The sequence below is a fragment of the Oncorhynchus mykiss genome, chromosome 22 (assembly GCF_013265735.2).
Source record: "Oncorhynchus mykiss isolate Arlee chromosome 22, USDA_OmykA_1.1, whole genome shotgun sequence".
NCBI classification, from domain to species: Eukaryota; Metazoa; Chordata; class Actinopteri; order Salmoniformes; family Salmonidae; genus Oncorhynchus; species Oncorhynchus mykiss.
Window position 1 is genome coordinate 24,018,269 of NC_048586.1, and position 17,207 is coordinate 24,035,475.

Sequence of the window (17,207 nt, forward strand, 5' to 3'; positions counted from 1 at the left end):
CAGTCACTGACCATCAGCTCAACTTGAACCAATCCATGACTGAAGTGTGAACTCACCATGACCCACAATGACTGTGACAGTCATGGTATGATAGAGTAACCCTAGTGAAGCCCTGGGGTGATCATATGGATCCCTGCATGCATGTCCTCCTCTGGAGTGTGGCTGAATGACTGTATCTTCCATTGGCAGCTATGTGAAGGCTTACCTTCTCCCAGACAAGTCTCGCCAGAGCAAGAGGAAGACCAGCATCAAGACCAACACAATCAACCCTGTGTTCAATGAGAACCTTAGGGTAAGGAAGTGTTTGTGTGCACGTATGAAAATGTGTATGTCTTGGGAGACAGTAAAATGTAATGAGTTTGTTTTTGTGGTCATGAGAATGTGTATCGTTGCCTGAAGAAAGAGTGTGTGTCAATACTAGTGACAGGCAGCAGGTGTTCATATTTAAAGAAATGAAGCTTTCATTAACCTGCACCACCATACCTAGTGTTTCAGCCTACATCAAGGCCCTGGTGTGCGTGTTGTATTCCTGTATGAGCATCGGCAGGAAATTAGTTTTGGTACTCAGTCCTACTCTCCATCCGTCTCTCTCACCTGTGCTGTGCTGTGTAGTATGTGATCAGCCACTCCCAGTTGGAGACGCGGACATTGCAGCTGTCTGTGTGGCACCACGACCGCTTCGGTCACAACAGCTTCCTTGGGGAGGTGGAGCTGACCTTTGACTCCTGGGAGTTTGACACTAACATGGAGGAGTGGTACTCTCTGCAACCCAAGGTATCCTGTGTTTAGATGTGTGGATTTATACTGTATGTAAGTCATAAATGCTGTAAGTACAGTATGTTTGTTCTATGTGCAGCTGGACAGTAGAATGGACTCCACGCTCCAGTATAAAGGGGAGCTAACCGTCGTTCTTAAGTACATCCCTGCAGAGAAGAACCTCATGCTACCCCTGGACCAGGTCCAAGGTACTCCACAATTACCCCCTCTGTTTTATCTGCCCCCAGCCCAGCACTAACACACCTGATTCAACTAATTGACTAAAGATGTTGCTAAACGGAACCCTTTCGTCCTCTCCTCCTCTCAGTGAAGAAAGGCTTTCTGAAAGGAAAGAAGACCAGCATCAAGCTGCCCAAAGGAGGAATGGTGGAGCTGCTGGTCAAGGAGGCCAAGAACCTGACCGCTGTCAAGTCTGGAGGCACCTCGGACCCCTTTGTGAAAGGGTGAGACGGGTGCACCCATTTAGTTTCATGTGGAGACCCATTTATTTCAATCAGCCTACATTTCTAGGACCTACTATCTACCTTCTTCCTATTCAATGGGTCTCGAGTGGCGCAGCAGTCTAAGGCACTGCATCTCAGCACTAGAGGTACACTACAGACCCTGGTTAAATTCCAGGCTGTAACGCAACCAGCTGTGATTGGGAGTCCCATAGGGCGCCGCACAATTGGCCCAGCGTCGTCCAGGTTTGGCCGGGGTAGGCCGTCATTGTAAATAAGAATTTGTTCTTATCTGACTTGCCTAGTTAAATATTCCTCTGACAGTTTTGTATTTCTTGTTTCCTGTCTCCCCATCTGTCCAGGTACCTGCTCCCTGACAACAGTAAGTCCACCAAGCACAAGACGGCGGTGTTGCGTCGCACGGTCAACCCCCAGTGGAACCACACCTTTACCTACTGTGGCCTACAGGCCGGAGACCTGAACAATGTGTGTCTGGAGCTCACCGTCTGGGACAAGGAGGCTCTGGCCAGCAACGTCTTCCTGGGGGGAGTCCGACTCAACGGAGGGACAGGTCTGTCTGTCTTTTCAATTATTTTCTCTTTCTCCTCTCAGAGGTTTAGGGTGATTTGTAGCATATTCAGTCAGCATAATGCTGTAGGGATATGGAGTGTATGGAACAGATAGTGATGACCTATTGTCTCCCTCCAGACCAGAGCTATGGGAACCAGGTGGACTGGATGGACTCATACGGAGAGGAACAGCGGCTATGGCAACGCATGATTGACAACCCAGAGGTCCCCCAGGAGTGCACACTGATGCTGAGGTCCAGCATGTGCAAGCACAACACATGACATGGCGGGAGGGAGAAAAAGGAGAGAGGCAGTTGGAAAGACAGAGGGGAAACAGAAAGGTATCAGAGAGGGGAGAAAAAGTGGAAGTTAAGAAAGAGGGAAATAAAATGAACAAAAGAGAGGGACAGAGGTTGAGAGTGCTCCATGGCCTTGCTCTATCCCCGCAATAAAGAGCTGATGACATCACCCCACTTCCTGAACTTTGAACCCAAACCACTGAGCCACCCTGATCCTGCACTGGGGTTCGTGGCCCTCTACCTGGTTAAGTGGACAACCAGTCATGCCTTACACACACACACCCTGCCCTCCAAAGCATCCAGCCAAGACCAAGCACTGCTACAACAACTACTAATACCGCTGTACATTGACATATATGTAACATAATGAACAAGCACGTGCCATTGTATGATCTGATCTGACTCCTGGTTTCCACTATGCACATACATTATGGGTGTGTGGGGGAACCTGTCCTTGTCTCTGTAGTTTATTTACAACACTCTCCTCTCCCTGTGATGAGACCACGAGTTAGAAGTTGTCCTTATTCCCAGATGTAGGATCAGATTGTCTTGACCTGCTCCTAACTATAACCATTAGTGGGAAGTTAACATATCTGACCCTGTATCAGTGGTTCAGGATAGCCTCTACCTACTCTCATAAGGTAACTACTCCAAAGGCACTTTGGGTTTGTTGCATTGCTGAGGAGATTTAAACATTCCAATAGAATACTGTACAATGACAATTAGGGTATGTTCAAGACTGAGATGTTTCATGCAATAATTGTATTATGCAACATTCTGAACTGATAATCACCTGTTTCAAATTGTTGCACAATTGCATTGTAACTGATCTTGAACGCACCAATAGTTTTACTGTTGTCTTGATAAAGCACATTTTAAGAGTAGAACAGCACAAACAATACTCACTTCATCAACAGACGTTTTTGGACCTAACTTGTGTGGAAACAGATGAAGGCGGAAATCTAACCAGAGATCTATCAGCACCAAATTGCTGATCAAAATGTATTGTGTCAAATGTGGAATAGAGAGTCAGGGCAGTTCTATCTGCAACACTGGAAATGTTTTGCCCCAGGAGCCTTGAGGAGATGGGAGGAGGATTGCATGTTCCACGATGAGTCAGTGTCCAGTCCACCCTCTGTCTGTGACTCATTGAATAAAGCACATCTGTCAGAGTGTCTGTCCCTGTAACTCAGGCCACTGTGACCCCTCGGTCCTTGTAACCTCCCTGGATGAGTAATAACACTTCTAGTATCCCCCCGTAAAGGGTTCCGGTGTCTTGGCATGCGTCCCAAATGGTAACCTTTTCCCTTTAAAGTGCACTTGTAGAGCACTATAAAGAGAATGGGCCAGTAATCAAAGGTCGCTGGTTCGAATCGCTGAGGTGAAAAATCTGTCGATGTCCCCTTGAGCAAGGCACTTAACCCTAATTGCTCCTGTAAGTTACTCTGGATAAGAGCGTCTGCTAAATGAAAATAAATGGAAATGGAATGGGGTACCATTTGACCGCAGACTATGTCTCTGTATACAGTCATATCCTAGTGTGGTGCCATTCTTTCTGTGGAATGACAAGTCTGCACATTCGCCATTGTCTAAGTTTCTGTTATGCTCAACAACCATTGAAAAGTGCATAATAATAATGATACTATTAAAATGGCATTTACTGTATAGATGAGTTGTGCGCAATACCCTGCTGCTACTGAAGAAACACAAGACGTGTCTAACAGCATGTTACGGTCTCTGTTTTAATGTCCTCTCATTTCAAAACTAGATTGATTTGACTTTAGAATGTGACTGAATCCATCTCTTCTTTTGATTGCAATGTGTTATCAGAATATTTTGAAGTAATAAACCACACAGATCAGATCTCTATGTTTAGAACAGACTTTCTGAGCGTGTCTGACCGGGTCAGTGTGTGTGTGTGTGCACGTGTGTGTGTTGGCATTCACACAGCAGCCATCTCTCCTGAGCGTTAAACTAGACTGTCGTAAAACATAGTTCTGGTTCTAACTGTAACAACAGAAGGACGAGGTCACTCTTTTTAAGAGGGCTATTTAATCATGGTTGTGTGAAATCAAAGGGAACGAACAGCAGTGTACTGATGGACCAGCATCACTGGCTGTCACATCACACACACACACACATTCCCGAGTGCTTATTATTAATGTCCTAATTAAAACACTGCTACCAGAATTGAGAAACATAAATATAAAACAGCTAAAGGATTTTTCCAGTTTCATATCTTAAAAAAAAAGAAAATAGTTATTATACAAAACATCATAATAATAGTAAAATGTGTCCAAGCTTTAAAAAACAAACAAAAAACAAGACTGACGAGTACAAGAATCAATATGATTGTGATGACCCACTCTGCCCAGGACCTCTAACTGCTGTAGGATGCAGTGATGAAAGTGAGTTATATTTCCATTCTAATTAGCCTGGTCCCAATGCTCCACAGCTCCAAACTCCAATCAGACATTCCGATACTAATGATTCATACTTAGTAGTGACTATTGAACCCCCTGTCTTCTTACAATTAGAATGGCACTTCAACTGAAAGACATCACATTGGTGGGAAATAGAGGGTTCAATGACTTATTGATGGATACGTTAACTAGCTGTGGTCTGCTATGGGGAACTGGAGGATGGGAGTTGGGTTCAGGAAGTAATATTAAGCAACGGTAGGGTTTAATTATTGACTTGGAGGGATATTGAGGGGGTGAGAAGGACTGTCCATAGGGTGAAGGAAATAGGGTGCGTTGAGGAGTACAATTGGGAATGGTGGGCTTTTTTGGGGAGATGGTGTTGGGGTGGGGGTGTTAGTGAGGGGTGTTGTTGAGGCGTTGTACTACTGGCAGGTGTGGCCTGCCTCCTGCTGCAGCACCATCTCATCCATGCGTCCCTGCCAGGTGTCAATGGTGGTGAAGATCTGGGCTGAGGTGATGGGATATGTGTAGCGCTCCTTGTCCATCCCCTGCTTGTCAATCATCACCATGTTGAAGTTATTATGGGAGATCTGGAGCAGTAACCTAGGCAATATACATCAACACTTCCATTAGGTCAAGGCTGAACACACAATGGTAGGTCTGAAGAATGAGTTATAGGTTTGTTATGAATGATGATGACGGTGTGTGTATGTGTGTGTGTACCGGAGTTGTAGAGCCAGCCCTGGGGGGATGAGTCTGTGGCTGATACGGCCGATCTGTGCCGGGTAAATCCCGACCAGCTCAATCACCGTCACATGCCTGAGATCCAGACCACACTGGGCATGCTGGAATACACACACATTTACATTATAACCACACCAAAAACACACAAATAGCATTGTACACACAAGCACAGAACATGAAAATGCACTCACATACAAATTCAAGTAATGTCAACAAAGTTCACAGAATCCATCACCTGGCCTGTTAAAGGCCCAGTGCAGTAAAAAACATGAAAAAACATTCTGTTTTTTTATATATATTTCCACACTATGAAGTTGGAATAATACTGTGAAATTGTGAAAATGCCCTTGTAGTGTAAGAGGTGTTTGAAAAGACTGCCTGAAATTTCAGCCTACTTGAGTGAGATTGAGTTTTGGTGACATCACCAGGCGGTAAATTAGTTAATAGACCAATAAGAGAGAGAGTTCCAAACCTCTCGCTAACAGCTAGTTTTACCTTCCCCACTCAGACCACTCCCAGACAGTCCTCGTACTATTCTTGCTTTAGAAATTGCTCTTTTAGACCATTTTAATTGAAAACAATCACAGTAAGGTACTTAATTGTTTCCCATAAAGGATTTGATAACGAGATGAAATTGGCTGCATTGGACCTTTAAAGGCGAGGTTGTAATGACTCACCGCGTATGACAAGAGTCACCTCTTTCCTGACACTTTAAAGGTCAAGCTTTTTAAAGGCTGCTCCCTTTTAATATCTTTTGACAGGCAGAAAATCATCCAAACCCAGAATAGCCTGAATTTACAGAGCACACCGGCATTGTTTATGCTGCGCGGTGACATTTTCTCTGTTTACCAGAAACTACACACCCCATCAGCAGAACCACAGACAACTTGACCTACTCCACCACTCGGTCTCTCTCTTTCCTCACGCTCTGCCTTTCTCCCCTCCCTCTCCCTCCCTCCATCCTTCCCTCCTACTCCCTCACCTGTAGATTAGTCATTTGGAACCTGTAGTAATGATTGGCAGCTGTGGGAGCAGAAATGATGAGGAGGCGTCGTTTCTCATAGAACTGGTCCAGCAGACCTGAGGCTGTACGCACCCCCACGTTGATGTTCATAGCTGTGACAAAACATGTTATGACATAATAAAACACTACATCATTGCAACATATCACATCATCACATTCTATGAAAGCAAATAATGTAACTTGATTTGCAATTGCCCAAAAAAACTCAAAATGTTAATTTCATTGCTCTGTTTTACTTGTCTTTACTGGTCTTGTTGCTATAAAGTTTGCTATGACTTGTTCCTTCCACAGCATATATCAGAAGTGCTATATGGAGTGTCACTGTATTTTAAAATATGATAGCAGTATAATACTGTCTCTTCTATTAGACAATAATCCACTTAAGTATGTGTCACAGACAGTGCTGGTCGATGTCAGAGCAGGCGGTATTGATCTGCTGGATCTCTGTGATCGATCGACAGCCCACCCTGGCCGAGGGAGACATCCCTGTTTTCACCTCCAGCGAACCCCTCAGCACCCCTGATCACAACTTCAATGCTGCTAAACACACAGCATGGTGGATGTGTAATGTACAGTTGAAGTCAAACGTTTACATACACTTATGTTGGAGTCAATAAAACTAGTTTTTCAACCACTCCACAAATGTCTTGTTAACAAACTATAGTTTTGGCAAGTCAGTTAGGACATCTACTTTGTGCATGACAAGTAATTTTTCCAACAATTGTTTACAGACAGATTATTTCACTTATAATTCACTGTATCACAATTCCAGTGGGTCAGAAGTTTACATACACTAAGTTGACTTTGCCTTTAACCAGCTTGGAAATTTCCAGAAAAATATGTCATGGCTTTAGAAGCTTCTATTAGGCTAATTTACATAATTTGAGTCAATTTGAGGTGTACCTGTGGATGTATTTCAAGGTCTACCTTCAAACTCAGTGCCTCTTTGCATAACATCATAGTAAAATCTAAAGAAATCAGCCAAGACCTCCACAATTCTGGTTCATCCTTGGGAGCAATTTCCAAATGCCTGAAGGTACCACGTTCATCTGTACAAACAATAGTACGCAAGTATAAACATCATGGGACCACGCAGCCATCATACCGCTCAGGAAGGAGACACGTTCTGTCTCCTAGAGATGAACGTACTTTGGTGTGCGAAAAGTGCAAATCAATCCCAGAACAACTGCAAAGGACCTTGTGAAGATGCTGGAGGAAGCAGGAACAAAAGTATCTATATCCACAGTAAAACGAGTCCTATATCGACATAACCTGAAAGGCCGATCAGCAAGGAAGAAGCCACTGCTCCGAAACTGCAATAAAAAAGCCAGACTACAGTTTGCAACTGCACATGGGGACAAAGATCGTACTTTTTGGACAAATGTCCTCTGGTCTGATGAAACAAAAATAGAACTGTTTGGCCATAATGACCATTAGTTATGTTTGGAGAAAAAAAAGGGGGAGGCTTGCAAGCCGAAGAACACCATCCCAACAGTGAAGCACGGAGGTGGCAGCATCATGTTGTGGGGGTGCTGTGCTGCAGGAGGGACTGGTGCACTTCACAAAATAGATGGCATCATGAGGATGGGAAAATTATTTGGATATATTGAAGCAACATCTCAAGGCATCAGTCAGGAAGTTAAAGCTTGGTCGCAAATGGGTCTTCCAAATGGACAATGACCACAAGCATACTTCCAAAGTTGTGGCAAAATGGCTTAAGGACAACCAAGTCAAGGTATTGGAGTGGCCATCACAAGGCCCTGACCTCAATCCTATTGAACATTTGTAGACAGAACTGAAAAAGCATGTACGAGCAACGAGGCCTACAAACCTGATTCAGTTACACCAGCTCTGTCAGGAGGAATGGGCCAAAATTCACCTGACTTATTGTGGGAAGCTTGTGGAAGGCTACCTGAAACATTTGACCCAAGTTAAACAATTTAAAGGCAATGATACCAAATACTAACTGAGTGTATGTAAACTTCTGACCCACTGGGAATGTGATGAAATAAATGAAAGCTGAAATAAATCATTCTCTCTACTATTATTCTGACATTTCACATTCTTAAGATAAAGTGGTGATCCTAACTGAACTAAGACAGGGACTTTTTACTAGGATTAAATGTCAGGAATTGTGAAAAACTGAGTTTTAATGTATTTGACTAAGGTGTATGTAAACTTCCGACTTCAACTGTATGTGTGTGTGGTTTATAGTGATGGGGGAAAAATCAATAGTTACATATCGGGATATTATTTTTGACGATATATCGTATCATTTTGAAAATATCACAATATCATTATTGTGCTGGTTTGATGTGCCTGCATGTTCTCATTCTTCTTTTTAAATAGGGAGCCAATTTGTTTTTCAGAACTTTTATTTCCATGTCTGATCAAAACTCACTTTCTCATGGCTCTCTCTTGTCCCTCTGCAGCAGACAGATGGTGAGCAATATGTTTGGAACATCGATTCGCAATATAAACACAGTATTGAATCGCAATACATATAGATTCGTGATAATCGCAATACATATCGTATCGACACCTAAGTATCGTGATGATATTGTATCGGGAGGTCCTTAGCAAATCCCAGCCCTATTGGTTTATGTGAAGTGTAAAGTACTGTATGTGTGTCTGTGAGGTGTGCTTATGTGATGTGAACAATATGTGTGTATGTGTGTGTGTATACATACGTGTGTGTGTGTGTGTGTGTGTGTGTGTGTGTGTGCACAGATATGTACCTGCACAGTTGGTTTCCGTGCCTGACCAGGTGAGTCCATACTGGCACACCCTGGCAGCACTGCCCTGGAGTTCATACCCTCCTGTACATTTGAAATCACAGGTGGCTCCGTAGTTATCTCCATCACTGTCACACTTCATATAGCCATTTTCTGGAGGGGTGATGGGGCTGCAGCGACGCACTGGTGGCACAAAATAGATTCAGGCACACACTCTAAGGCTGTGTTCATGCATCCCAATTCTGATACTGTTTTTGTTAATTTTGTATTTTGACCAATCATTTCAGCTCTAAAAAAGATCTGATGTGAAAAGATCTGACGTGATAGGTCAAAAGACCAATTAGTGGAATATAAAAATTGTCTGATTGTGTAAAAGCAGCCTAACAGGCATAAATGTGTAAGTGTTCTGTGTTTGTTCCTTCGAATGTTGTCAGAACATTGCTGTCTGACTAGAAACACTGTAAAAATGTTGGGGGATCACCTCGTACTCTGACAGAGAAGCGGCAACTGCCTTTGTTCCCGGCGCGGTCATAGACGGTGTAGGACATCTTATGGAGCCCCTCGGGGAAGTGTCCAGGAGGCTTCCCTTTCAGGATCACACTGTAAACACAACCTCAGTCAAATACTACACTGTGTCAATAGTACTGAAGCTTAACTAAAGACTTACCGTACTACTAAGGCTACCATGACTACTACTATTACTGCTACTGCCACTAGACTTGGGCGGTATCCAGATGGTAATACCTTCATACCAACCTTGTGCTATACCGTGATATTCGGTAATGCCGGCACTGAACACAAGGGGAGCTGTTTTCTAAATCCACAGCCTCTGTAATCCTAAGGTTAGCAATGCTAACAAGTACATGTAAAATCTCATAGAGAATGCAAACTAAATGCTAACAAGTTCTTTGCAAATATTTTATACAGCCTCTGATCTAAATTATTTCCAGGACAAACGTCCCAGCTCATAAAGCTATACAAGTAACTCAAAAAGCTACTTAACAGTTTGCTGCAGGCACAAAACAAATACTAGACAGCAAGGCTCTTGATCCAGGAGGCGATTCTCTACTGTTACTAAGCCAAGCTAACCACTTTGCTAGATAGCGAACTAGCTACTAAATTAGCAAACCAAATACACAACTGCAGAACATTTAGCACATTTTAGACAGTTAAATTAATAGCTATAAAATATCTAGCTGGCAAACATTTTGTTGTGAATTCCATACTGTAACTAGATGTGTGCTGCACAACAGTGAGTGACTCACAAGTCTCTTGTTGTTGTGTGCTTGTAAACAAACACCACGTGAAGGAGGACTACCGGTAAGAAAAAATATGTGACAGGTAAAATAAAGAACGCAATCTTCTTTATTGCCTATCATATTGCACTAGCTGACTGCAGGTATTTACTTAAAAAGTAACTACAAATATTCAAATGTATACAAAACCTTCAAATAAATAGTTTAAACGATATTGAAAAAACATCCTGCGGCCATTTCCAAATATCCCGGTATACACATGGTAGAGGTCGACCGATTAATCTGCATGGTTGATTAATTTGGGCCAATTTCACGTTTTCATAACAAATCGGTAATCTGCATTTTGGTACGCCGTTTATGGCCGATTACATTGCAATCCACGAGGAGACTGTACGGCAGGCTGGTCACCTGTTACGCAAGTGCAGCAAGGAGCCAAGGTAAGTTTCTAGCTAGTGTAGCAGTGTCATGTTGTTCCCCTAGATTATGCACCAAGTTGCACACAAGGACCAATTCAAAATAGGCCAGGTCAAGAGGGGATAATAATAATAATTCAGTGTGTTTTTTAAACTTAATTACAGCTGCATAGCTAATGTTAGTTGTTGGTGTACAAATGTTTTTTCATATCTATATTGTACATACACGTGATTGTAAAAGTTTTGCATATTTTGGTTTGGCCCATCGAGGGTTATCTGTATTTCCATACCCCCTTATTGTTCTCTTTTGCCTGACATTCGGCAAGCAAAGTATGTTGTCCGTGGCTCGGAAATTGTTCAATATAAACCGTGGTAATGTTACACAATGTGGACAATATAAAGATGTATTAAAGTTTCACCGAGCTCGCTAACTAGGGTACCTATTGTAACTTGTGAGTACTTGGGATCTACTTTTCCAAACGGGTGCCGATTTAACAAAAGTGCATTTGCGAAAAAAGCAAAATCGTAGCACCAATGTACCTAACCATAAACATCAATGACTTTCTTAAAATCAATACACAAGTATATTTTTTAAAACCTGCATATTTAGTTAAAAATAATCATTTTAGCGGGCAATATTAACTAGGGAAATTGTGTCACTTCTCTTGCGTTCAGTGTAAGCAGAGTCAGGGTATATGCAGCAGTTTGGGCCGCCTGGCTCGTTGCGAACTGTGTGAAGACCATTTCTTCCTAACAAAGACCGTAATTAATTTGCCAGAATTTTACATAATTATGACATAACATTGAAGGTTGTACAATGTAACAGCAATATTTAGACTTAGGGTTGCCACCCGTTCGATAAAATACGGAACAGTTCCGTATTTCAGTGATAAACGTTTTGTTTTCGAAATGATCGTTTCCGGATTTGACCATATTAATGACCTAAGGCTCATATTTCTGTGTGTTTATTATATTATAATTAAGTCTATGATTTGATGGAGCAGTCTGACTGAGCGGTGGTAGGCAGCAGAAGGCTCGTAAGCATTCATTCAAACAGCACTTTCCTGCGTTTGCCAGCAGCTCTTCACAAAGCTTGAAGCATAGCGCTGTTTATGACTTCAAGCCTATCAACTCCCGAGATTAGGCTGGCAATATTATAGTGCCTATAAGAACATCCAATAGTCAAAGGTATTTGAAAAACAAATGGTATAGAGAGAAATAATCCTATAATTCCTATAATAACTACAACCTAAAACGTCTTAACTGGGAATATTGAAGACTCATGTTAAAATGAACCACCAGCTTTCATATGTTTTCATGGTCTGAGCAAGGAACTTAAACGTTAGCTTTCTTACATGGCATGTACATTTTACACGGACTGTGCTTTGCTTGAAGGAGACCAGGGCTCAGCGTAATTTGTCGTCATCATATTTATTTCAATGAGAACCAGCACCAAAATAACAAAGTGAAAACAAAATGAACGTACCGTTCCGTAGGCTACAAGAGCTGTACAAAAACAAGATCCCACAACATAGGTGGGAAAAAGTCTACCTAAGTATGATTCCCAATCAGAGACAATGATAGACAGCTGCCTCTGATTGGGAACCACACTCGGCCAAACACAAAGAAATACAAAACATAGAATGCCCACCCCACATCACACCCTGACCTCACCAAGTAGAGAAATAAAACGTCTCTCCAAGGTCAGGGAGTGACAGTACCCCCCCCACACCAAAGGTGTGGACACCCGGCCGCAAACCTGAACCTATAGGGGAGGGTTCAGGTGGGCATCTACCCTTGGCGGCGGCGGCTTCGGTTCGGTGTGTAGACCCCGCTCCACCTCTGGCTCCACGCACTTTTGTGGCGCCTCTGGTGCGGGGACCCTCGCCGCAGGCCCCGGACTGGGGACCGTCGCTAGAGGCCATCCGGAGGCCCCGGACTGGGGACCCTCGCCGCAGGCCCCGGACTGGGGACCGTCGCTGGAGGCCATCCGGAGGCCCCAGACTGGGGACCGTCGCTGGAAGCTCCGGACTGGGGACCGTCGCTGGAAGCTCCGGACTGGGGACCGTCGCTGGAGGCTCCGGACTAGAAACCGTCGCTGGAGGCTCCGGACTGGAAACCGTCGCTGGAGGCTCCCGACTGGAAACCGTCGCTGGAGGCTCCGGACTGGACACCGTCGCTGGAGGCTCCGGACTGGACACCGTCGCTGGAGGCTCCGGACTGGACACCGTCGCTGGAGGCTCCGGACTGGACACCGTCGCTGGAGGCTCCGGACTGGACACCATCGCTGGAGGCTCCGGACTGGACACCGTGTCTGTCAGCGCAGTGTCCAGAGCATGGAGGCGCTACCAGGAGAAAGGCCAGTACATCAGGAGACGTGGAGGAGGCCAACAACCCAGCAGCAGGACCGCTACCTCCGCCTTTGTGCAAGGAGGAGCAGGAGGACCATTGCCAGAACCCTGCAAAATGACCTCCAGCAGGCCACAAATGTGCATGTGTCTGCTCAAACGGTCAGAAACAGATTCCATGAGGGTGGTATGAGGGCCCGACGTCCACAGGTGGGGGTTGTGCTTACAGCCCAACACCATGCAGGATGTTTGGCATTTGCCAGAGAACACCAAGATTGGCAAATTCGCCACTGGCGCACTGTGCTCTTCACAGATGAAAGCAGGTTCACACTGAGCACATGTGACAGACGTGACAGAGTCTGGAGACGCTGTGGAGAACGTTCTGCTGCCTGCAACATCCTCCAGCATGACCGGTTTGGCGGTGGGTCAGTCATGGTGTGGGGTGGCATTTCTTTGGGGGGCCGCACAGCCCTCCATGTGCTCTCTAGAGGTAGCCTGACTGCCATTAGGTACTGAGATGAGATCCTCAGACCCCTTGTGAGACCATATGCTGGTGCGGTTGGCCCTGGGTTCCTCCTAATGCAAGACAATGCTAGACCTCATGTGGTTGGAGTGTGTCAGCAGTTCCTGCAAGAGGAAGGCATTGATGCTATGGACTGGCCCGCCCATTCCCCAGACCTGAATCCAATTGAGCACATCTGGGACATCATGTTTCGCTCCATCCACCAACGCCACGTTGCACCACCAGACTGTCCAGGAGTTGGCGGATGCTTTAGTCCAGGTCTGGGAGGAGATCCCTCAGGAGACCATCCGCCACCTCATCAGGAGCATGCCCAGGCGTTGTAGAGAGATCATACAGGCACATGGAGGCCACACACACTACTGAGCCTCATTTTGACTTGTTTTAAGGACATTACATCAAAGTTGGATCAGCCTGTAGTGTGGTTTTCCACCTTCATTTTGAGTGTGACTCCAAATCCAGACCTCCATGGGTTGATAAATGTAATTTCCATTGATAATTTTTGTGTGATTTTGTTGTCAGCACATTCAACTATGTAAAGAAAAAAGTATTTAATAAGAATATTTCATTCATTCAGATCTAGGATGATTATTCGGTATCGGCATTTTTGGTCATCCAATAATCGGCACCGGTGTTGAAAAATCATAATCGGTCGACCTCTAATACACGGTATACAGCCCAAGCCTAACTGCCACTAGATGTTATAAATGAAGGTTCAGTGGAGTTAGGGGTTAAGGATCAGGGGTCAGACTGACTCAGTGAGGATGCCATCGGCCGTGTCCTTGCCCTCCGGTGTGTCCCAGGTAACCCTGGCAGTGAGCTTGCCAGGCTCTGCCATCTTGTCCTTCAGGTTAGGACACTTTATTACTGGGGCATCCACATCTACCAGAGAAGGAGAGAGGAGATGGGGGAAAGAGTGGTTAAAAAGGTCAGCAGATGTGGAGGGAAGAGAAACAGGAAGAGAGAAACAGAATGTGATTTTCCCTGTTCTGTTCTGTCATGTTATGTTGTGTTATGTTATGTCCTGTCTGTGTAATTGGGGTGATTTTAGACTAGAGAAGCTGCTGTGATGGAGTGCTGTTTCGCCGAGTCGTGGCTGAAAGACGACATTGATAACATACAGCTGGCTGGGTTTTCCATGCATCGGCAAGATAGAACAGCTGCCTTTGGTAAGACAAGTGGTGGCGGTCTGTCTATTTGTCAATAACAGCTGGTGCACAAAATCTAATATTAATGAAGTCTCAAGGTTTTGCTCACCTGAGGTAGAGTATCTCATGATAACACGTAGACAACACTATTTACCAAGAGAGTTTATCTATATTTTTTGTAGCTGTCTATTTACCACCACAAATCGTTGCTGGCACTAAGACCGCACTCAACGACCCGTATAAGGCCATATCAAACAAGAAAATGCTCATCCAGAGGCGGCACTCTCAGTGGCCGGGAACTTTAATGTAGGGAAACTTAAATCCATTTTACCTCATTTCTTCAGCATGTTACATGTGCAACCAGAGGGAATAAACTCTAGACCACCTTTACTCCACACAGAGATGCATACAAAGCTCACCCTCCATTTGGAAAATCTGACCATAACTCTATCCTCCTGATTCCTGCTTACAAATCAAATATAATTGTATTTGTCACATGCGCCGAATACAACAGGTGTAGTAGACCTTACAGTGAAATGATAACTTACAAGCTGTTAACCAACAAAGCAGTTAAGAAAAATAAGTCTTTAGTAAAAAATTCAAATAACAATTAATTATAGAGCAGCATTAAAATAACAATAGCGAGGCTATATACGGGGGGTAGCGGTACAGAGTCAATGTGCGGGGGCACCGGTTAGTCAAGGTCATTGAACAGGTTGGGAGCTTCAAGTTCCTTGGTGTCCACATCACCAACGAATTGTCATGGTCCAAGCACACCATGACAGTCGTGAAGAGGGCACGAAAATGCCTATTCCCTCTCAGGAGACTGAAAATATTTGTCATGGGTCCTCAGATCCTCAAAAAGTTATACAGCTGCACCATTGAGAGCATCCTGGTTGCATCACCTCCTGGTATGGCAACTGCTCAGCCTCCGACCGCAAGGCACTACAGAGGGTAGTGCGTACAGCCCAGTACACCAGTGGGTCCAAGCTTCCTACCATCCAGGACCTCTATACTGGATGGCAGGAAGCCTAGTGGTTAGAGCATTGGGCCAATAAACGTAAGGTTGCTAGATCGAATAAGAACAAGGTAAAAAATATGTCGTTCTGCCCATGAACAAGGCAGTTACACCGCTGTTCCTAGGCTGTCATTGTAAATAAGAATTTGTTCTTAACTGACTTGCCTAGTTAAGTAAAGGTTAAATAAAAATAAAACAAAAATATACCAGTAAGAGGAAGGCCCTAAAAATTGCCAAAGACTCCAGCCACCCTAGTAATAGACCTTTCTCTCTGCTACCGCAGTACCAGAGCACCAAGTCTAGGTCCAAAAGGCTTCTTAACAGCTTCTACCCCCAAGCCATAAGACTGCTGAACAACTAAGCAAATGGCTACCTGGACTATTTGCAGTGAACCCCCATTTTTACCTACATGTACAGACGTGGCCAAAAGTTGAGAATGACACTAAATATTAATTTCCACAAAGTTTGCTGCTTCAGTGTCTTTAGATATTTTTGTCAGATGTTACTATGGAATACTGAAGTATAATTACAAGCATTTCATAAGTGTCAAAGGCTTTTATTGACAATTACATGAAGTTGATGCAAAGAGTCAATACTTGCAGTGTTGACCCTTCTTTTTCAAGACCTCTGCAATCCACCCTGGTATGCTGTCAATTAACTTCTGGGCCACATCCTGACTGATGGCAGCCCATTCTTGCATAATCAATGCTTGGAGTTTGTCAGAATTTGTAGGTTTTTGTTAGTCCACCCGCCTCTTGAGGATTGACCACACATTCTCAATGGGATTACGGTCTGGGGAGTTTCCTGGCCATGGACCCAAAATATCGATGTTTTGTTCCCCAAGCCACTTAGGTCCATCACTGATGGACCACCTTGCCTTATGGCCACTTAGGTTATCACTTTTGCCTTATGGCAAGGTGCTCCATCATGCTGGAAAAGGCATTGTTCATCACCAAACTGTTCCTGGATGGTTGGGAGAAGTTCCTCTCGGAAGATGTGTTGGCACCATTCTTTATTCATGGCTGTGTTCTTAGGTAAAATTGTGATTGAGTCCACTCCCTTGGCTGAGAAGCAACCCCACACATGAATGGTCTCCGGATGCTTTACTGTCGGCATGACACAGGACTGATGGTAGCGCTCACCTTGTCTTCTCCAGACAACCTTTTTGCCGGATGCCCCAAACAATCGGAAAGGGGATCCATCAGAGAAAATGACTTTACCCCAGTCCACAGCAGTCCAATCCCTGTACCTTTTGCAGAATATCAGTCTGTCCCTGATGTTTTTCCTGGAGAGAAGTGGCTTCTTTGCTGCCCTTCTTGACACCAGGCCATCCTCCAAAAAGTCTTCACCTCACTGTGCGTGCAGATGAACTCACACCTGCCTGCTGCCATTCCTGAGCAAGCTGTGTGCTAGTGGTGCCCCGATCCCGCAGCTGAATCAACTTTAGGAGACGGTCCTGGTGCTTGCTGGACTTTCTTGGGGCCCTGAAGCCT

General features: G+C 44.5%; 2 protein-coding genes across 7 annotated transcripts in view; one reads left to right on the forward strand and one right to left on the reverse strand.

The window, feature by feature from the left end:
• LOC110502003 (synaptotagmin-like protein 5) overlaps positions 1-4,269 on the forward strand; it is a 66,375-nt gene extending 62,106 nt beyond the window's left edge. For all 3 annotated transcript variants that reach the window (XM_021579889.2, XM_021579888.2, XM_021579887.2), the window contains 6 exons: positions 190-292; positions 613-774; positions 857-965; positions 1,085-1,220; positions 1,580-1,788; positions 1,926-4,269. In XM_021579889.2, coding sequence (XP_021435564.2) covers positions 190-292; positions 613-774; positions 857-965; positions 1,085-1,220; positions 1,580-1,788; positions 1,926-2,068 — 862 coding nt within the window. In that variant the 3' untranslated portion in view covers positions 2,069-4,269. The remainder of the gene's footprint in view (positions 1-189; positions 293-612; positions 775-856; positions 966-1,084; positions 1,221-1,579; positions 1,789-1,925) is intronic.
• Positions 4,119-17,207, reverse strand: part of LOC110502010 (sushi-repeat-containing protein SRPX) — a 28,196-nt gene continuing 15,107 nt past the window's right edge. For all 4 annotated transcript variants that reach the window (XM_021579904.2, XM_021579903.2, XM_021579906.2 and 1 more), the window contains 6 exons: positions 14,304-14,430; positions 9,493-9,611; positions 9,015-9,194; positions 6,235-6,368; positions 5,232-5,353; positions 4,119-5,111 (listed from right to left, as the gene is read on the reverse strand). In XM_021579904.2, the coding sequence (XP_021435579.1) occupies positions 4,931-5,111; positions 5,232-5,353; positions 6,235-6,368; positions 9,015-9,194; positions 9,493-9,611; positions 14,304-14,430 (863 nt within the window). In that variant the 3' untranslated portion in view covers positions 4,119-4,930. The remainder of the gene's footprint in view (positions 5,112-5,231; positions 5,354-6,234; positions 6,369-9,014; positions 9,195-9,492; positions 9,612-14,303; positions 14,431-17,207) is intronic.